The sequence below is a fragment of the Dasypus novemcinctus genome, chromosome 7 (assembly GCF_030445035.2).
Source record: "Dasypus novemcinctus isolate mDasNov1 chromosome 7, mDasNov1.1.hap2, whole genome shotgun sequence".
NCBI lineage: Eukaryota > Metazoa > Chordata > Mammalia > Cingulata > Dasypodidae > Dasypus > Dasypus novemcinctus.
Genome location: NC_080679.1, coordinates 47,832,284 through 47,855,453, shown reverse-complemented (window position 1 = coordinate 47,855,453; position 23,170 = coordinate 47,832,284). Strand labels below are relative to the sequence as shown.

Here is a 23,170-nt window from a genome sequence, read left to right as displayed (position 1 = left end):
CTTTACTCATATATCAGGCTTGGCATTATATTTGACACTATTTTAAGCAGTAAGCCTAAAAAGACTAAAACTAGAAATCACAAATCTGTTAGTTCACTGGTTTGAAACCTATGCCTGCTATTTTATAGTTGCTGATCCTGATAGGTCAGAAAGACAGGTAACATAAAGATAACTGTGAAACTAGTATATGGAAAATTGAAGGATTATGCTACATGGAAAGGAGAATAAAATAATGACAATGTGAAATAAAAGAAGTAATGAATAGCACTTGATTTCTGGGAGAAACCAGCAGAATGTTGGAATTATAAACAAATTTATACAATACATAAAGGCAAAAAGACAAAAACACACATTAGCAGGTCTAACAAATAGTAGCCACCGTAGCTGCTAATTAGAGGTTGGTATTCACATGGAAGGATTGAAGCTGATATAATATATTTAGGGATTTATTCACATCAGTTAAAAACTCTGCATAAAGTTGAAAGAAACAGCACCAATTGTAAATATCATTTATCTCTGACCTTTTGGTGAATTTTGCCCCTTTCCCCTTTTAAGTCAATAGGGACTTAAGAATAGATTTTAATCAAAGTATTGGCCTATCAGCCTGCAATTTCAAAGTTATCAAAGTCTTTCTAGTCCTTTGAAGTCTATATTTTAATACTATTTAAACACTATTTCTGGGAAAGACACAAAGTTTTTTTTTTTTTTTTTGTCAACCAAATTCATTATTCTATAGTTTAAAAAATGCATAAATCCATGAAGCACGTGCCTACATATGGACATTATTGCATACAAATTTGTTTGAAAATATTGAACGACCATTTTTGGCAGAAATTTAAAAAGCAATCATCTATGAAATAAATCATACCCTTTTTTCCAAGCCATTCTTCTGAAATCATTTGACAGGAGTTAAAATCTTAATTTCCCAAGATTCTTTATCTTTTGACATGCTACCATCTTTCTATTGCTGACTGTATTAGAGATTTTGGGCAAAATGATTTCAAAGATATTACCTTGTGTATTTGATCCATGTACTAATATTTGTATTACCTATCTTTTAGGAACTCTTAACACATAGTGAATGTTAGGTAAGGTCTTTAAAGTGGTCTTTCAAAATGGGTACTAAGTAAAAGCTTACTTTTCAAAATTATCTATAAAAGATGTATTACAAAAATAGAAATGGAAATAAATGGGCTTGACTTAGTATGTGTACAGAGAAGTTTTTTCCATCCCATCTGTCTGTGTTTAGAAGTAATATGTTTTGGGCTATCAACCCAGGACATGAAGAAAGTTGGATGATATTCTCCTATGTATTAAGGTTGTCAACAAATTCCAAAGTTTTGAAATGATGATGATGATGGACAATGCCCATCCCCCAAAAAACTAAGTATCTACAACAGCAAGCAAGACAGTTCTGGCCATCTGCCCCATGGGATCTAAGCCCCCTCTCAATCAGAGACAGAGTAGGCATCACCATCCTAAAATCCTCAAGACTGAGGAATGAACAAACATAAGGGGGAAATGCAACTATGGGCCAAAGTAGACATTATTATTCTAGCAATGGAAGATCTTGTAACACTGATATAAAGGCAGAGGTCACCAGAGGTTCTGAGGGGAGGGAGAGGGAAGAATAGGTGTAACATGGGGCATTTTGGGGACATTGGAATTGTTCTGAATGATGTTACAATGACAGATACTGGCCATTTTATATTTGGTCAAGACCTATAAAAATGTGTAGTGCAAAGTGTAAACTATAATGTAAATTACTGACCATAGTTAGTAGCAATGCTTCAATATGTGTTCATAAATTGTAACAAATGTACCACACTAACAAAAGATGTTAATGGGGAAAAGTGTGTGGGATGGGGTATTTGGGAATCCCTCTATGTTTCTGATGAATCATTTATGGAATCTAAATCTTCTTTAAAAAATAAAATTTAAAAAACTCCAAAGTTTTGTTTAGCTTCTCAAAATAAAGCTAAATTCTAAGAAAGCATACATGTATGAATTATATAAATGCATACATATGTATGTATATAATATATATAGCTTTGTAGAAGAAACATACTTGAGTATCAATTATTATCAAAATTCCTGATCCAATAATGCATCATTTTTATTAACAATCCAGGATTTGTTTAGCATCATGTTTAACATTTTGAAAATCAAACATTAACTTTGTTGTTCTCAAGGATAATGCTATTAAAAGAAGATCTTTAACATCAGTGGTTAATAATTTTACTTATAGAACAAATACTTTTGAAATTTCACTATGGGACTTACTATTCAATTACATTTCTAAAAATTGAGAATAGTTAGTTAAAGTACAGGGTTCCTCACACGCTAATATGCATTCATAGGGCCCTACTGTTCTCCTGAAACCATCTGACTAGCAAACATATTTATAATGGGTTTCAGAAGAAAATACCCTATTTGATCTACCAGAGAAAAACTCTGGGGCCCCTGTTCTATTGTTTCTGCTGCTGCTGCTGATAATGGAATATATTTAGGGAACTAGGAGAGGGAAGAGAGATTTATTAGGGTAAGGCCGAATTTTATGGCTTTTCTCCCTCCCTCTTAAAAGGAAGTCAGTTAAGAAGAAGAACTGCAAATGCATATAAGGAGGGATTTTTTTTTATACTCCTACAAAATTTTTAGTGATTAAAAACTCCAATGATTTATTTGTTCTGTAACTTCTGAACAATGAATTTTCCCCCTACATCCAATTTTATAAGTATTGGCTTTAGAATCAGAATAAAGAGTTTGCCTTGCTGTAAGAAATAGTTTTGTTTTTAATGAAAATGATTATCCTTTTAAAATTAACATATATAAATGAATATATGGATAACATGTAAGAAGAAAAGGTCAAATGATTAAAGCATTCAAAGAACACTCGTCAATGTTATATGATCATGTCAGAGGTGAGCCTTTCTTTTATAAAAAATTCCATTGGGTAGAATCCATATTATATAAAATTCAGTATCAAAATGGATTATAGGAAGGCATCAAGTATTATTTTAAACACTGGAGAAAAAAATATAGTCAATCATATGAAAAGGCAGGACTACTGATAATGTTGATAGTATTTCTAATATTTGGAAAGTGTTATAAAAAGGAAGTATAAATACTATTTGAATTCTGAAAACCATGGCAAACTTAGTAAGGAATGACAGTAACAACTAAAAAATTATACAGAAGCATATTAAATGACAAAATAGTATTTCAAAGCAAAGTGCTGGAACTAAATCATTATATTGTTAACATTAAATTAATAATATGTGCTAAAAGACAAGAAAGTTTTGAAACTATTCTATTAGAAATGATTCTTATCCTAAATATGAAAATAAGTTATCAAAAAATATGAAAGATAACATCTAAAAGTATGTGAAGAAAAATAACACAAAGCAGAGAAAATGAAAGACATCTCACTATTCCCAATATGGTTATTATTATGGAATGGATAAAACATTTGATATAGAAAATGTCACTACAGTTAGATTAATACATATTAAAAAAACTAACATGTCACATCTACCTAAATAATTTTGTAGAACAGCTGAAAGGGCAAACTGCATCAAATTTAGACAGTTTATAGTTGGAATAAATTAGTATGGTGAGGTATTAACTAACCCTAAGTATCACAATGGGCAGCTTCTAGCCGGTTTGTTGAAGCTGGATCTTGGCCACGCAAGGATCACAGGATGAGAAATCAGTTGAGCTGGACTAGAGCTGCCCAATTTTCTTAATAATGAATGCTCCACACTGTCTGTTAAGTAAAGAGAAGAAAATATAGATCAGAGAGACTGAATGTAAAAAAAAAAAAAGAATGAGAATAAATTAGGACTGATGAATCTAAAACATCACTCAACATTTAATGAACACTTGCAGAGTATGTGGCACTAATATTAGAGTGTTACAATATACAAGGCTAGAGACTAGGATGGTTCCAGAACTCAGGAAAGGCATGGTTCCTGCTCTCTGAGAGCTCACAATCTATACTAGGCAATCTAAAATCTAGTGTTACATTATGAATGCTTAGTATATAAAATTGAGGAAAAGATCAGCACAGATTATAAGTGAGCTTTAACATTCCTTCTATTTTTAAAAACATTAGGGGGAGCAGGTGTAGCTCAGTGGTTGACCCCTACTTCACATATATGGGGTCTTGGGTTCAAACCCCAGTGCCTCCTAAAATTAAAGAAAGAAACACATAACAAAAGAAAACACATTGTATTAGGTGGGTTTTAAAAACTTATTTTTACTGGGGGAGTAGAGTTTGGCAGAAAGCTATTCAGGAAATTGTTTGAAATTCACAAAGCACCCTTGAACGTGGCATTGGCAGGACAGAAAAATAGGCACTTATACCTTATAATTCAGAGTTATTCTCTATACCTGTTATCCTGGGATTTGTGTGTGTGTGTGAGTGTGTGTTAAGGCTAGGTCAACTATTTGCTATCTTTTTGGTATTCTGGTCCTAAGCCACCTTCTAATTTAGGGAACCAAGCTCGCCTACAATATAGTTTTGATTTTTTATAGGCTCAAAATTTTCCGTATTAGTTTTAATATCTCTAGAGCAGCACTGTCCCAAAACTTTGTTTTGATGGAAATATTTTATATCTACACTGTCAAATATGATAACCCCTAGCCACATGTAGCTATTTAGCTCTTGAACTGTGGCTCATGCAATTGAGGAACTGAATTTTAAATTTCATTCCATTGTAATTAATTTAAAATTAAAAATAGCCCCATGTGGCTAGTGGCTACCATGTTGGACAAGTTCAGGGGTTTAAACTTGTCTGGTTTGCTAAACTCTATAGACTGGCCTGACCCTCTGGTAGCTATACAGTAAAGTATTTCCGAGACTTGTTCCAAATAGTCCAATACTACATAATATTGTTCACTGCTATATTCCTAGTGTCTAGATTATTGGCTAGCACATGATAGGTACTCAATAAGTACTTGTTGAATGAATGAAATTTACTGTGGTATATACGGCTACTCATGCCTAGTCAACTACCCATAGCTTATTGGCTGTACCTACTATGTTCTGGTCCCCTTGGGAAAAATAAAGTGAAGTCCAACTGTTCTATGTATGTAGAATTCCTTGGTTGAAAGCTCAATGTGCCTAAAGAGAAAAAGCAATGCTGACTTCCTTAAAGCTCAAAGAAAACACATATAAATAGTTGTACATGAATAAATTTTGGTGAGCATGGGAAAACTTAAGGGAGACTATAATATTTAATGGTAAGAAATTTGATAAGGATGTGCTTAAGAGTTGATATCAATGAAAAGAGAAAACCAATTTCACATTAAAAAACTTAAATTCAGATTTTATACATCACTAAGGGATGGAAAGTGAAGTAGAAGTCTTGAAAAATCTATAGTAATCTTATTAGGCAATAAATAGGGCTTAGTAAAGGGATTTGGCAGTGGAAAGAGAAATGAATGTAATTTTTAGCAAGTTGGTGAGCTGAAAATGGGACATGAAATAATATAAAGTATATAATACATAGCATCAAGAAGTCAAAGCAATTACTGTTTTGATTTTAGAGGTAAAAGATGGGCAAATTAACATATGAGAGGTGAGGATTCTGAAAATAAAATGTAAGAAATTGTGTTTTCATAATTTTTAGTTTGAGGAGGTAGTGACCATGCATACAGATGGTGATGTCTTAGGATTAAATTAGGAAGAGAATCAAAACACTGGATTCAGATTTAAACATTTATTAAAATGCAGAAGGAAACTGGAAAACTCCCTTAGAAAGAGTGTTTAGAGGGCAAAGAGAATCACCCCATGATTAATAACTGGTAAAAGAAGAGATAGATACTGAAAGAGCAAATTGAATGCAAGGAAAGAGAGCCATGCCCTAGGATTAATAAATTTTGAGGACAGGCTAGGTGATAGCATTGAATTAAAAAGAATTGAAGAAGAAAAGAACGAGAATAAGATCCTTGGGATTTGGCTAATAAGTTATCAAAATTTGGCAATAGGTCTTAGGTGAGTAATTTGAATAGATTTCAATACTAAAGAACAATAATTTCATAAGAAATGAAAGTATATCTCTATACTTCTATGCCTTACCCAAACAGAGATAAACGTAAATATTGTTAATGAGGTGTGGAATACAAAGTCCCATTGCTTGCTCTCATTTTATGTCTTCAAAATGGGGGAAAATCCAAAAAGTGTTTAGGAAGTCATTCTGTAAAGGATAAGGTTTAATGAGCTGAATTTTATATCATGAGAAGTAAGATACCTATTCAAGGAGTCCGATTGTTAAGGGGAAAGAAAAATTATTGGATAAAAGAATAGAAGACTAGTTAATTGGAAGGAACAACAGAGTCAGAATGCATGTGCTTAACTTAAAAATGGAAACACAGAATTAGATATACAAATAAAATGTGTATACAATGAGAGAGATTTCCTCTCATAATAGAATTATAAACTTTACTCATAGTACTGAATCAATGAATACCTATTCTTATACAAGTATAATACTTAAGTATTTCAAATTATCTTTTATTTACCACCCCCACATTGATTAAGTGTTTTGGCTAGTAAAAACTGATAGATGTAAATATTAACAGTCCAGAGTGAGATAATATATGTTAGGCTAAAAATATATGAAAAATAATTAAAAATGGAAACATAATCGAAACATTTGTACTATATTTCACATTGCATTTTACATTTGGTTAAACCCAACTTACTGCCTGCAGACCAAATCTAGTCCACCTGATTTTATAAATAAATTTTGCTGGAACATAGCCACATCCAATTTTTTACACCTTGTCTATGGCTGCTATTGTGGTGCTGCAATGCTGAGTTGAGTAGCTGAGATAGAGGCCATGTGGCCCTGAGAGCTTAAAATATTTACTATCTGGCCCTTTATGGAAAAAGTTTGTTGACCCCTTGATTAACATATTCAGGTTAAGAAAGAAATTTCTGAGCTCAGAACTTCTGAAATTCTTTGAAAGAAAACCTTAATAAGATGACCTTAAATGCAAATGTGGAAATAAATTGTTACTTGCCTCAAATATATTGGATTCAGCCTTGATTAAAATGAAAGTGAAAATAAGATTATCACAAGTTTAACAGAAACCCTAAGAGACATGAAGACACTAAAAAGGTACTGATACTATAAAGCATAGGCCTAAGTATTTTTATTTTTATTTTTTTTTAAGGAGATAGTGGGGATTGTTGAACCCAGGACCTCATATGTGGGAGGCAGGCACTCAACCAATGAGCTACAGACGCTACCCCCTTTTAAAATTTTATTTTTATTTATTTATTTTTAGGAGGTACCAGGGATTGAACCTGGGACCCTGTACATGCAAAGCAGGCACTGAACCACTGAGCTACACCTTGCTCCACTAGATTTAGATATATAAGAAGATAAATGAATATCATGTACTAGTCAACATGATTAAGTTAAATCTATACTTATTCTATGTCTTACCATCAGAAAGTTGAGTTTCTGACTTAAGATTGTTTACCAAAAGCACAAAGAGCTTTATGTAATATTGAAAGGTTTCATTTTTTTTTTTTAGGTACCAGGGGCCAGAAATCGAACTCAGGACCTTGCATGTGGGAAGTCAGCATTCAACCACTGAGCCACATCAGCTCCCCTGAGTTGGCTTTTTCGTTTGTTTTTGTTTTTTCCTAGGAGGCACCAGGAACTGAATCCGAGACCTCCCATGTGGGAAGCAGGCACTCAACTGCTTGAGTCATATCTGCTTCCTGAAAGGTTTAATTTTAATATTTCCAAGGACTTGACTTTTTAACGTTGAAGATATTAGTGTTTATTAGGGGAAGCAACATTAGGATTTTTATTGCAGAGAGCTATATTTGTTTACTTAAGGTGGTAAACTGTATTTGCTCTATTGGTTTATTATTCCTCATGAACATGCTGTCTGTTACTGCTTACCTACTTTGAATAACCTCAACTAGTTTTAGTGTGTAAAACTAAAAGGCTCACTTAGAATTAGGTAACATATAACTTGTAAAAAGCTGTTAAAAGTAAAATAAAATTACTATAATACTGAGGCTCTTACTTGTTTTTGTACGTGTATATCCATGGACTCCTTTGGCAGTCTATTGAAGCCTATGTACCTCTTCTCAGAATACTATTTTTATTTATTTATTTTTTAAAGATTTATTTTTTATTTATTTCTCTCCCCTTTCCCCCCAGTTGTCTGCTCTCTGTGTCCATTCACTGTGTGTTCTTCTGTAACTGCTTCTATCCTTATCAGCGGCACCTGGAATCTGTGTTACTTTTTTTTTTGTTGTTGTTGCATCATCTTGCTGCGTCAGCTCTCCATGTGTACGGTGCCATTCTTGGGCAGGCTGCACTTATTTTGCACTGGGCGGCTCTCCTTACAGGGCGCACTCCTTGCGCGTGGGGCTTCCCTACGCGGGGGACACCCCTGCGTGGCACGGCACTCCTTGCATGCAGCAGCACCATGCATGGGCCAGCTCCACACAGGTCAAGGAGGCCTGGGGTTTGAACCGTGGACCTCCCATGTGGTAGGCTGATGCCCTAACCACTGGGCCAAGTCCGCTTCCCAGAATACTGTTTTTAAATACATAAAATAAAATACAGAGGACCTCATATATGGGAAGCAGGCACGCAACCACTAAGCTACATTCACTCCCCCAGTGTGGCTATTTTAAGGCAATGTTAGATTCAGATTTCAATATCTGAAGGAACCAAAGTCCACAAGCAGCAGCTCTACTTTATCTTTTCTTCTCTTCTGAACTTAATTTAAAATGTAGTTTTCTAAATCTTTTAGGAATCTGAGATGAGATACCAGTATTTAAAATTTATTAAGATGATGAAATAAAAAATGTGGTGATATGTATTGCCATTTAGGTGGAAAGCAAAGTATTTCAAACATGTATCATCTTCACTTTCTAAGAAGTTAGGAGTATAAAGAAAAGATTTTTGTAATTATAATAGCTGTGATGGGTTAATGGGAAAATTAGTGGTATTATTTCAATGTTTTCTTTTCAATATGGGATATGGGACACATCCTCAACTAATTATACTACTAAACATGAGAAATCAATGGTCAATATTCTGGGTTGGAACCTGGAAACCTTATTACATTTCAAAATAGAAAAGTAGTACCTTTGATTTCACAAAATGTTCCACAGGTGATTTTTAATGTACGTTATAATTCAATCTAATATCCTGATATCTAATAAGATCCATCTATACTATCCTCATATATTCCTTATACTTCTTTTCAAAACAAAACAAAGTAAAAATTTAACTAATACCTGCAAGCTTCAATAAAAAGTATACGTAGATGAATTTTGCCATAGTTAAAGGAAATAGCCTTTGACAATTCTGAAAGAAAACCTTGGGCTCAGGACATTTAGGACAACTTAATGTAATTTTGAGGGTGAGTACAGTGTCTTATTAATTTTTGGACCCAAAGGACTTTAAATATTATTTTTAAAATGTAATGTACAATATGTTTGATAAATTTATTTAGATTGAGCTGCTACTTAAGACTTCTTATTTGTTAGAGTTCATAAATTATATCTATGCAAGGGGCAACTTATTTATGTGATTTATAGAATTAAGTAACAGACTATAATTCATTTAGATTCTGCAAGATTTTATAATACATAATATGTGACAGAAATAGCAATAAATAAGTTAAATTAAAAAATAATTTGTGTTTTGATGTATATATCTTCAAGAAATACAATTTACAAAAATGATGTGGCAGGGAGTGGGTTATATGGGAACCTCTTATGTTTTTTGTTTTTTTATGTTTTTTAATGTAACATTCCTTGTGATCTATTAATTAAAAAAAATAATTTGCAGAGGGGGGAAAAAGAATAATGTTTCAGATGTCATTCATTAATATTTTAATCTTTATCTACCTAATGCCTTTTAGGAAAATAATTCTGCCTAATAACATTTGTGTATTAATATTTCCATGTTATAATAAACATGTAGTATAAATAAAAATAATTTGTCATATGGTAAAACCTGTATAGTAAAACATTTCTATATAGTGGTATAGTTCTAGTAAACTAAAGTGATTTTAGAGTTTCTGTCCCTGAGTGGGGCATCGTTTTCTATTGAGAGGCACCAAATCACCTAAAGGAAAACATTGAGTATAAAATAAATAGAATACCCTATCTTAAAAACTGAAAACAGGAAATATAAAATTCTATACAATAGCTCTATGCTCCAGTTTCTTTTTTTTAAGATTCATTTCATTTCTTCCCACTCCCTCGTTGTTAGCACTTGCTGTGTGTGCATCTTCCTTGTTTCTTTAGGAGGCACTGGAAACTGAACCCCAGACCCTCGATGTGGTAGGGAATCACATGAGCTACCTTCGTTCCCTGCTTTTGCTGTGTCTCTCATTATGTTTTTCCTCCTGTGTCTCTTGTTACAATGTCTTGTTGCGTCAGCTTGCCATGCCTGCCTGTTGGGCCAGCTTGCTGTCTTCTTTAGGAGGCACCGGGAACTGAACTGGGGACCGCCCATGTGGTAGGCAGGAGCTCAATCACTTGAGCTGCATCTGCTTCCCTACACTCCAGTTTTGACTTTGAAATTTTATTAAATTTTATTCCCCCCATCAATTCTAACAAAAAGAGGACTGGAAATATTATTGTTGTTCTTAAATTTCCCTTCTTATTCAAACTTCCTATGATCCTGCATCTCTGAATTTAAAAATGTAACAAATGCCAAATTTCATTGATTCAAAGATACACATCTTTTCACATTTCAGAACCTCTGAATCGGGATATGTTTTACAACTGATGGCATTTTTTTCTTTTGTAATGATACATAAAATAATGGTTTGTCTTGCAATCCACAGTGTCTTAGATTTGATGAACTGTGATAGTACAAATGTGTTTGCTGTGTGCTTTAAAAGTAAGCTAGTTAACCTCAGTTCTTAGCTCTTTGACTTCTCTAATCCTTAAATCTTAAATTTGGCAGGCCTAAAATATTCCTAGGATGTAGCCCAGTATGATAAATAGAATTATTATAATCCCTAACAAGACATGAAATTCCAAATCAAAATTAGTCAGTAGTTCTGTTTTCCTGTGACCTGTAGTATAATAGTTGGAGCAACGATCTTTGCAGGATAGAAGGGGTAAAGTTCCTCTTGGCAGCATTTATCTAGACATACAAAAGGGTAGGAGGTTTCAGATTCCAGTTTTATGCATATATTCAGAAAGAAGGGTGATGTTTATTGAGCCTATTATGGTCTATGTTCAACATACTATACAGTTTTATATGACTAAATTAAAGAATATGATAGCTGTTTCTCTATACAATTTCTACTATTTCCTACTCATAGGGATACAATTTCTCAGACAATTTAGACAAGAATATATACTCTTAAAGCAGAAGAATTAAAGTTTAAATTAAGAATGTTTAACACTTTTTGGACATTTCTCTTATCCTAATACTACTTCATCCTCTATTGGAATCATTCAAGCAGTATACCTTCAATCATTTGTAACCACACACATACACACACATACATATACACTACTAAACAGTTAACTGAAAATAATCTTTATGCCAAAAGAACCTATCTAATATGGCATAGTCATTTCAGCTTTTTCTAGAGGAATATATTTGGAGAAAATGTTAACATCAGAACAAATTTGTTTTTAGAAAGTTTCTAACTATACTAAGATGAACTCTATAAACAGTGTTTAGGAACATTCTAGTTTTGGACATTAGGTCAAAATTATGGCATTATTTCATGTTTGCAGTAGAGTACTGATGGTGTGGATAGTATGGGGTGAGGAGGCTGTGAGAGAGTGGGAAGGCTCCTTAAAATAGACTGTCTTCATATTAAGTTTAACACATAGGATGGTCAGAAGCCTAAAATCTGAGTGTGAAATAGCTAATCTCCATCATTTTATTACAGAGTATGCCTACTTTTCTCACCAAAGTACCCTGTAAGCAAGATCCAGATTACCACAACAATAGTCAATCAATCTGTGGTTCTCTGCTAGAGATATACATAGTTCAAGTCCCTAAAGTAATGACCTTAGAGACTAGGTTATAAGGGAAAAACAAAATTCCATACCACACAGTAAAGAGTAAAAATATACTGAATATATACATGGATCAAATTACATTGCCACTCTTTGGCCAGGATCTGATTTAGGAAGTAAAACATGATCCCCAAACTGGAAGAGTAGCTCATTAGCTATTTTCATCTTCTCATAAATGTTATATGCCATTAACAAAGATAATAAAAATATTTATGTATGGTTTATAACTTTCAACACTAACTGGAATTATATAGTAAATTTTGAATTGTATTCTTTTCACATGAAAGAAAGTGCTAATTCTGTACTTTTGATCACAAATATGAAATAAATATCCAAAGCTATTCCTTTCAGAAGTGAAATGTAGAAAACTGACTGAAGAAAAGCAAGCAAAGAACACAAACAAACTTCTTACTTTAATTGGTTCAGGCTGCATCACAGGTGCAGGCATAGCAATGGCACTTGGAGCATAAACCTGGTGATATGTTGCTTGAACTCCATGATCAGAATAAGGCTAATAAAAAAAGATTAGAGAAAAAAATATTTTGTCATTCATTTATTAATTCAAAATACTTATTCAGCATTTACAATGTACTAGGATGTTTTGCTAGACAAGGAAGAAGCATAAATGAAAACAATATTTTTAATTAACTTATAGTCTGATCAGAGTAATAGACAAGTAGTCAAAATTATCATATCATCCCATAAGGTATTTTTAGGGATACATGGCAGAAAAGAAAATAATTACTTGATTTAGCTTAAGAAAGTTGGGGAGGGTGGTCAGGAAAAGTTTCCTAGTGGACTTGATGATTGAGCCTGAAGAAATAGGAAAAGAAAAGGGAATAGTATGAGTAAAGGCATAGAGGCAAATAAGAACATACCTTATTTAGGAAATATGCCCAAGTTGTTGATATGGTGGGGAGAAAGGGATAGCTGAAAGATGAGGCAGTAGAACAACACTTAGAGGACAGATCATTTAAAAAGCAGACTTATAGCTTATCCAGCATATGGTGGTACCATTGATTGAGATGGAATACTAAAAAAGCAAGTTTGATATTTGTGTAATTGCATGTGAGGGGGTTAGAGGTGAGAAGAGAAGGCTTAGAGAAGAGAGTAGTTAGGCCTGTGACATACAAAATTTGAGTTATTTGTAGGACTTCTAATAGAATTGATAGATGGCTCTAGCAGCATTAATAGAAATTAATGCAAGCCACATAGGTAATTAAAAATGTCCAAGTCGGGGTGTGGATTTGGTTCAACTGATAGAGCGTCCATCTACCACATGGGAGGTCCAGGGTTCAAACCCAGGGCCTCCTCACCCGTGTAGTGAGCTGGCTCACGCACAGTGCTGATGCGTGCAAGGAGTGCCATGACACGCAGGGGTGCCCCCCGCAATAGAGGAGCCCCACGCGCAAGGAGTGTGCCCCATAAAGGGGAACGCTCACGTGCGAAAAAAGCGCAGCCTGCCCAGGAGTGGTGCTGCACACATGGAAAGCTGATACAGCAAGATGATGCAACAAAAAGAGACACAGAATCCCTGTGCCACTGACAAGAATCCAAGCGGACACAGAAGAATACACACAGTGAATGGACACAGAGAGCAGAAAACAGGGGAGAGGGGAGAAAAGTAAATAAAAAATAAACCTTAAAAAAAAAATGTTCAAGTAGACATATTAAAAAAGGTAAAAAAAAAAAAAATAGGTGAAATTCATTTTTAACAGTATATTTTCCAAAAACCAATAAATAAAAAACATTATCACTCTATAATCAATATAAAATTATTGTGATATTTTACATTTTTTGTTCTATATCTTCAAAATCTGGTGAGTATTTTGCCCTTAAAGTCCATCTCAATTTGCACTAGTCACATTTCAAGTGCTCAATAGCCACACATTCCTAGTAGCTATAGTATTGGACAGCACAGGTCTAAAACTTATAAGTGAGGCTAGGGCTCAAGATATGGTGGATATACAGGTATATAGGATGAAAGAAGAGAGAACTAAATATAATATCATGGGGAACAAAGGATCAGTTTAGGAAGGAAAATGAAAGGAGCTAAAAGGGTTGTGAGAGAGAGCAGTGTCGTGGAAACCAAAGATAATAAGAGTTTCAAGGAGTATATCTAATGTCTCAGAGAGGTCAAGATTAAAATGGATGGAAAGTATTTGGCAATTAGGAAGTCACTGAAGGCATCAAAGACAGTTTCAATGAAGAGGTAATGGATCAGACATTAGCAGATGAAGGGTAAATGGGTAGTGAGGAAGTAGAAATACTGAATGCAGACTACTTTTCAAGAATCACAGCTGAGGGAATTGGTGGGGATTATGTCACAAGAAAGTAATAACTGCTTTCTACAAGGTGGTAGGCATTATATAAAGAACTGTAGACAACTTCTCTAATCTTTACATCAGTCCTGTAAAGTACATTTTCATGATATCTTCTTTTTTACAAATAAGGAAATTGTGAAACCAAGACTTAACCAATGGGTTAAGTAATTGACCAAAGTAACAGGGCCAATACTTGGTGAAGTTATGAACAATGGAGAGAAAAAGGTTTTAATATGAAAGAAAAGAAGGATAACAGATGATCTCTGAGGAGGAGAGAAGTTACAGTATCCAGAGCACAAGAGGGAGAAGTAACCTCAGTCAAGACTGAAAGACACTAAAAGACAATAAACTAACAGTAATTCAGGTTTCAGGTAAGTTCGCATGTTGAGGACTGGAGAATGAGATGGTTCCAACAAAGTGGCTTCTACTTATTTTGAGAAGTAGAAGGCAAAGCTATATTCTAAAGGTGAAGGGAGAATTGGTGATACTGAGAATTTAGTGAAGATTTAAAATAACCATTGAAATAAATGAGTGAAGAGGCTAACTTTTATTATCTTTTTAAGAAACCTGGCTATAAAAACCCTCACAAGAATAAGTAATTTTTTTTTAGTTTTAGGGAAAAAAATTTAAAATATAATCTGCCTCTATTCATTCAATTATATAAGTCAGACTACAACTTCTATCAGAACAATATGAAAAACATGCATATATCATTTATATGAAAATACCATAAAAATTAACTGTTATAACAACAAGCAATATTTTCAGAAAAATCTTACTAAATTCCACTGAACAGTAAATTTAACCTGATAAGTATTTCATACCAGGAATTAACAATATGGTTTAATGATAAAAGTAGATTCTGGCTAAAATCTAATGTAAAGACAATGTTACCTTTCCCCTTTTCTTCCCTTCTTGAAAACCAGAAAACAACAAAAAGATTAAAGAATAGCTTTTGAAAACTCCATCATCATTCAAAAAGGAAATGCCCATGATCCCCAAACCATAAACCATATAGGATGTCTGAAAAATGCTGTGAAATTTGGGCCAATATGAGGGAGGGTTCTAAGTCTCCCTTAGACATCAGAAAGGATATGGATTTTCTTAAAAGTAAATGTTCTGGAAGACATATTCAAAGGAACCTCAGGTTTAGGATTATAGTCAGGCCAAGGAAGAACAAGGGGCCATCTTTACAAAGTTCCAATTTTATACTGCTTAATAGCAGGTGAGGTAGAATTGAAGGGAAAATCATCGGACACAATTTTTGCTGTCTACTACCTAGACTTCTAGCTGAGGAACACTGCTGGAAGTGAAGTAAGGTAAAGGTGGGAATGGTAATGGTAATTATTCCATCTCAATAAAGAAAGCCTGTGTTAAAAGGGACTTTAGTAGGAGCCAAAATAAGTTCCAAACTGCTAAAACCAGGCAGGAGACATAACAGACTTGGTGGCAGAGGATACGTGAGTCAAAAACCTGCTTCACCTATCCCCACTCTATATTTCAACAGATAGCTCACTTTAATTAGAGATGAGTAAAGAGGAGAAGGAGCAAGCAAATGACCAAAGCGTGGGTATTAATTCTTCCTATCCTCCCCCAACTCCATCAAGGAAAAAGCAAAAACATGAAGGAAAAGATGAGAAATATCCCAGAAAATTGAGGAAAAAAATTGATAAATTTAATTTTTTAGAATCTTAAAAAAATTTAACAACATGATCTCTAAAAAAGAGATTTTAAGATAATAGAAGGAAATGAAAAGCCAAGTGGCAGAAGCTGGGATAAAAACTAAGAGGAAAATAAAACTATTAAAGGGATGAAAGCCTTGTTAGTCAACATAAAAAGTAGACAAAACATAATCACAAATACAGAGTCATAATAATCTTGAAAAAGCATATAAAATAACATGATAAAAACATGTGTGATAAAAAAATTTCCTGAGCAGTGATAGATATACTATAAAAGGCAAAAGAGATCTAACAAATGCACAATTGATATTCCTAAGACAAAACAGAACTGGAATAAAAATATTTCCGAACCTCTAGCCCCAACATTCTGAAATAAAACTAGTTTGAAAATCAAAAGGGCAAACTGGGTCCCAAGAAAAATATTATACAGACTGATAAATACCAATACATATCCTGGTAAAATAATTTCAAATTAAGACAGATTTGATTTCTCAGGTACCCAGGAAGAAAAAGCAAATTATATACAAGGGGAAAATAATCAGGCTGGTTTCAAACTTCTTTATAGCTACATTCAATGCCGAAAGAGTAGACTAGAAGTTCTATGGGTAAAAAGTATGATACAACTATTTTCTATCTAGTCTTATTTTCTTTCAGTTATATAGACAACACATATTTTAATCAATAAGAGCTCAGGGACTATAGTACCCACATGCTTTCTTGAAAAAGGACTACAGGCTGATCCAGTAAACCAACTCATAAATAAATGGGGATGAAGGAGAGAAAAATGATGGAACCCTAGTAAAAGTATTGATAGTATAGGACTTAAACTGAACTGTGAAAATTACTTTCCAGAACAGAATTATTGTTATAAACCTTAGCAATAAAAATATAGTCAACTTAAATTAGGCATGTGCTAATTTCCTAATCTTTTACAATACTGATTTAAAACATAGTATACACAGTTCCTGGCACATAGATGGTACAGCTATTAGTAATAGTTCAGGAATATAATTCAAAGACAATGACAATGAGATTTATAACATGTACTTAAAAATTTTTTAATTTACATTTTTGTAGGAAGAATTTTTATATTTTTATATTTTTTTATTTTTTGACTTAAGTATTATATGCTTTTAATTGACAGAATATTAGTATGACAGTGTGCGTTTTGTAAATTCCCAAAAGCAAAAGATTTTGTTTTAAACTAATCCATTCCTATGGGGGTGAGACCCATTTGAGTGAATTACATCTGTAGGAAGTGATTCATGTTACCTCTCCACCCTCTTGCTGGGTCTGATATAAAGGGATATAACAGAGAGACACATGTGGATTCTGCCATGTGAGAGAGAAGACTGTAGGAAAATAAACCTCTGAGAGGCTCAAAGATCTGGGGCCCAGAAAGAGACTAAGCCTATGCCTGGTTGCTCACAGGTGAACTCCAAGAGATGGTAGATTCTGGAGGGGAAGACAGAGACCTCTGCAGAGATTGGCAGCCATCTTGCTTCACCACCTGGCAACAATGCCAGGATGAACAGTAGCTGACTTTGGTGAGAAAGTATCTCTGCTGATGCCTTGATTTGGACATTTCATGGCCTTGGAACTGTAAGCTTTTACCCCCAAATAAATCCCCATTATAAAAGCCAACTATTTCTGGTACTTTATATTGGCAGCCCTTTGCAAAATCAAACAGTTAGGAACAATATAGACCAGAAGAAGGTGGAGTCAAGGATTAGCTTAGTAGAGAGAATTGGTTAAGGGAATGGGTCGAACTAATAGTTAATGAAGAAGTCTAAAATGAAGCATTTTTAGATATAACGAGATGATTTGTGTGTAAATTATATTTGGAACAACTTCAATGAGGGTGTTCAAAAAAATTTTAAAATAAAATAAAAACATCAAGATGAGGTAGTTTTAGGCCAATTACTTTAAGACTAGTACATACCTCTGGAATTGAAGCCTCCATTAGAGACAGTGGAGGAGGAACACATCCACCATCTTGTGCAATTTCTACAGGTTGATAAATAACCTCCGAAGGTTGCAGGTATAAGAATGGAGCAGAAGAAGCAGGAGACTAAAACACAAAACCATATTCCTAATATGATTAGTTATTTCTACTAAACCAAATGATGAAATGAGAGAAACGTTTATTTTCTATTTTTCTAAAGTTCATATCTTGGGGAGTATCCTAGCAACAGACTAGGAACTCTGGGTTGTTATCAATTCCACTTGTATAGTTATTATTTAAGGACTTTCTCGCTGCTAACTACTCAAAGTTCATAGTGTCTCAGAACCTCATATGTAAATTAACATAATAATTGTAGATGCATTAAGATTATCATTAAGGCTGTAATGAAAAAAACCTATGGAATTTAAGTTGGCATAAAATTCTACTCTTAGCTTTATTGTGACTTTCCATGAAGTGGGAAAATGTCACTAAACATTTTTGGTAGTATACTGTTTGATATCAAACGTTAGGAACATAAGTCAAACTGAAGCAAAATGTGCAGGGAGGCTAGTAAAATGCTAAATTTTCCAATAATACTAATAGTAAAAAATGTATTTATTTACTCATGTTTATATAGCATTCAATTCTTTATCAGATGCTTTCACTTATTCTCATTTACTCTTCACAAAAATCACACCAAGAAACTTAAGCTATAGGTATCATTATTTCCACTTTATAAATGAGGTTTATATTTCATTATTTCACTTTATAAGTGATTAAATGAATTGCCAAGGTATTTAAATAAGTGAGAGAGAAACGTGTTAAATCTAGCTCTCTTGACTTTAATTAATATTCACGAGTCTTCACAAGAACACAAGAAAGGTTACCTTAAATTCGATATTAAAAGTTAATATTTACCTGAGGAACACCCCACTGCCACTGTCCTGGCAGACACTGTGCAGGGGCCTAAAATGAAAACAAACAAAACAAAATACCAGATTAAAAATAAATGTTGAAGCTGAATATCCACACGTAAAACGGTGAGGCTTTTTTCTTTTGCCAGGGGTGGTTCCTAGAGGCATTCAAAATGGTTCAGCATTTGACATACCATCATAGGCTATTCTACAATACTGCTTCTAACAAAACTAGGCTATCCCAGACCCCTGGTAATAGAATTGTTTACCTTTATACCAAGAAAGTTGGGAAAGCACCAAAATCCCCATGTGATGTGTGCCCAGACGGACACTGAGGGGTTCATGCTGTGAGACCTAAAGTTCTTATGAGGTTATCTAAAACAAAAATCATGTCAGCATAGGCTATGGTGATTCCATGTGTGCTAAATGTGTCTGTGACAGGATCAAATCTGCTTTCCTGACTAAGGCACAGAAAATCATTGTGAAAGTGTTGAAAGCACAAGCACAGAGTCAGAAAGCTAAATTTAAATATATATATATATATGAAACATTTTTGAGGAAAAAAATAAGGCTGAAGCTGGACTCCTACACTTCACATCATATACAATAATGAACTCAAAATAGTTAAAAGAGGCGGCAGACTTGGCCCAGTGGTTAGGGCGTCCGTCTACCACATGGGAGGTCCACGGTTCAAACCCCGGGCCTCCTTGACCCGTGTGGAGCTGGCCCATGCGCAGTGCTGATGCGTGCAAGGAGTGCCCTGCTGCCACGCAGGGATATCCCCGCGTAGGGGAGCCCCACGTGCAAGGAGTGCGCCCCATAAGGAGAGCCGCCCAGTGCAAAAGAAAGTGCAGCCTGCCCAGGAATGGTGCCACACACATGGAGAGCTGACACAACAACATGATGCAACGAAAAGAAACACAGATTCCTGTGCTGCTGACAACAGAAGCAGACAAAGATGCAGCAAACAGACACTGAGAACAGACAACCGGGGTGGGGGGGGCAGGGACAGGGGAGAGAAATAAATAAATAAATCTTAAAAAAAAAAAAAGTTAAAAGACCAAATGTAAGAGCTAAAAACTATAAACACTTAGAAGAAAACAGGTAAATTTTCATGACTTTGGATTAAACAATTTTTTTTTTAATTCGAGAGGTTGTAAATTTACAAAACAATCATGCATAAAATACAGGATTCCCATGCACCACCCTACCACCAACACCTTGCACTGGTGTGGAACATTTGTTACTACTGATGACAGCACTTTTTAAAACAATTGCACTATTTTTTAAGCAAGTAGTTACCTTTGTTACAATTGATAAAAGATATTAAAATAGTTGTAGCTAAATGTATTTAATGGATGATAGAATAAGCAATGGTTTTTAAACCATAACACACGTGACAAAAGAAAAAGTCAGCAAATTGGAGTTCATCAAAATTAAAAACTTTTGTGCTGCAAAGACACAATCATCAAGGAAGTGAAAAGACAATCCAAAGGGTGGGAAAAAATATTTACTTGCAAATCATTTATCTGCTAAGATACTTGTATCTAGAATAGATAAAGAATTCCTTCAACTCAATAATAAAAAGGTATTCTGATGAGAAAATACACAAAGGATATGAATAAATATTTCTCTAAAGAAGATACCCAAGTGACAAAAGCATATGAAAAGATGCTCCATTAGCCATCATGGAAATTCAACTTAAAACCACACAATGAGATACCATTTCACACTTGCTTGATGGCTACAACCAAAAAGAAAGAAAATAAGTGTTGGTTAGGATGTAGAGAAATTAGAACCCTTATATATTGCGGGTAGGAATGTAAAACAGTGTAGCTGTTTTGGAAAACTGACCTTCTTCAGAAGGTTAAATATAGTTACTATAAGACCCAGCAATTCCACTCTTAGGTATATAACTAAGAGAAATAAAAAAAATATGTCCATAAAAAAGGAATAAAATATTGATGCATGCTACAATGTGGATGAGTCTTAAAAACACTGGTCACCAAAGACCATATATTATATAGTTTCATTCATATGAAATGTGCAGAATAGGCTAATCTAAAAGGACAGAAAGTAGATTAGCTGGTGCCTAGAACTGGAGTGGGGAGGAAAAGGGAATGATTGCTAATGAGTTTTTTTGAAGTCTTTAAATTAATCAGACTTTAAAATCTAATGAAGTATGCCTTGCAGGTTTTCACAACTCTTCTGGATCCTTGACTCATGTTTCTTTCCCAATTTCTCCTGATAGTAATACAAATGTTTATTCTTTGTCTATCCCTTTGTATATAGGAGGCAGATATGTGGTTTTATAAGTTTCAGAGGTCTACAGACAGGACTTTGCCCCAAGACCAAATGTATTTCTATTAACTGATTGTGATGTGATTTTGTACTTAGCATTGCTACTGAAATAAGACTTTACGAATATTATAATGTCTTTTTGGAATTCAGGGGATGAAGGGTAGCAGTTTGGCATTGTTCATAATTCCAAAAATAGATATTGGATTATGTTTGTAAACTAATCTGTTCCTTTGGGTGTTTGAGATTGTATTAGATTCAGAGGTTTCACTTTTATGTTATTAAATCAAGATTAGGGCTTTTATTTGACCACATCATTAGGGCATGCAGGTTTGAGTCCCACCTCTTTGGTGGGGATAAAACAGACTCTCACATGGAAGTAAATACACAGAGAAAAACACATAGGAAGAGAGACAGCTCATTAGATTGCAGAGGCCTTGGGAAGAGAGATGAGCCTGACAGCCTACAACTGTAGCTGAGCCAGGAAGAACTCCTGGGAAAGACAAGTCCTCCAGTTTAGAGCTGAGATTGGAAGGAGGTGGGACCACAGAGCCTTGGGAAGAAGAAGACTAATACTCACAAAGACTTGCAGCCATCTTGCTCCAATATGTGGCAACATACTTTGGTGAGGGAAGTAACTTACTCTTTTATGGCTTTGTGACTTTAAGTTTCAACCCCAAATAAATACTCTTTTTAGCAGCCAATAGACTTATGGCACTTTGCATCAGTACCCCTTTGAGCTGATTAATACAGGTAATTTATAGCTTCCTTAGTGATCTCCCTGCTGGGAATTTCTGATTCTTTTCCACCCTTGATTCTATAAGTCCACCTCATACAGATTCTTTCTCTACTAGGAAGAGTCTCTTCTGTGAGGTTCATCTTACTCTTGGGACACATGCACCTTTTCTGCTATTACTGGAATTTATCTCATTCCCTCTGTAGCCTTCTCTCCTGGCTTTGTTACCAAAGACCATTACAATTAACTTTTCTTCTTTGAACTTTTAAAGACCAATGTCCGAGTCCCAATACCTTCCAAATTCCAGGGGCCAAATATCAAGTTCTCTCACACTTTCTCTGGGGTTCCCTGCACTGGGCTGCAGAGGAATGGAAATGCCACAGCACTCTTAACTACTCTTGTTAAAGAAGACTCTTTAGGAATCTGCTTCATCAATCTCAATGCCCCCCAATCTTATCAAAGTGAGCAATGAGCTAAGCATCCTGGAACTTTCTGCAATTTTTCTAGCCTGTCATGTTTAAATGGTTTGATACCCAATGTTCTCAGTTTTTGTGGCATGTACCAAAATTCTAAGATAGCTTGAGAAAAGCCATGCTATACCTATATTTTAAATAAATGCATTAGATTACTATCATTTTTAGTAAACTCTTTATTTTTTACTTAATTTGGTAATAGAATCTAAAAATAAATGACCTCTCAAAAACTCAGCCTAATATTAAAAAGAATTCCAAATAACCTTAATATTTCATATGCATCTATTTTAAAATTTTAAAAAGAAAAATAAAGAAACTATGAAAGAATCTGATTTTACTTGTGAATGCTGTAGACCCAGAGCTGGCAATTTTTTTCTGTAAAGGACCACAGAGTAAATATTTTCAACTTTGTGGGCCATAAGATCTCTATAACAACTACTCAACTCTGCTTTTGTAGCACAAAAGCAGTCAAAGATAAGATAAACAAATGTAGCAGTGTTCGAATAAAATTTTATTTATAAAACAGGTTATATGTAGTAGAGTTTTATGAATCTTTGTATAGACCAAAATGGTCTGGCATTCTATAATTAACTTACTCCCAATTTCTCACTAGAATTAATGAAAAGTACTAAAAGAGGCTGTCATCATATATAATAAACCATAATATACTTTTAAAAATATAAATTAAAATAAAATAAGATACTGACAACCTTAACAATAACATTAAAACATCAACCTGTAGTCCAATATCTGTAACT

The 23,170-nt window shown here is 34.2% G+C and overlaps 1 protein-coding gene across 1 annotated transcript in view; it reads right to left on the bottom strand.

Moving 5' to 3' along the window:
• Positions 1-2,098: 2,098 nt before the first annotated feature.
• BOLL (boule homolog, RNA binding protein) overlaps positions 2,099-23,170 on the bottom strand; it is a 53,553-nt gene continuing 32,481 nt past the window's right edge. The window contains exons 8-11 of the mRNA XM_004468467.4: positions 18,910-18,957; positions 17,989-18,117; positions 12,453-12,551; positions 2,099-3,766 (exon numbers count right to left, since the gene is read on the bottom strand). Coding sequence (XP_004468524.1) covers positions 3,743-3,766; positions 12,453-12,551; positions 17,989-18,117; positions 18,910-18,957 — 300 coding nt within the window. The 3' untranslated portion in view covers positions 2,099-3,742. The remainder of the gene's footprint in view (positions 3,767-12,452; positions 12,552-17,988; positions 18,118-18,909; positions 18,958-23,170) is intronic.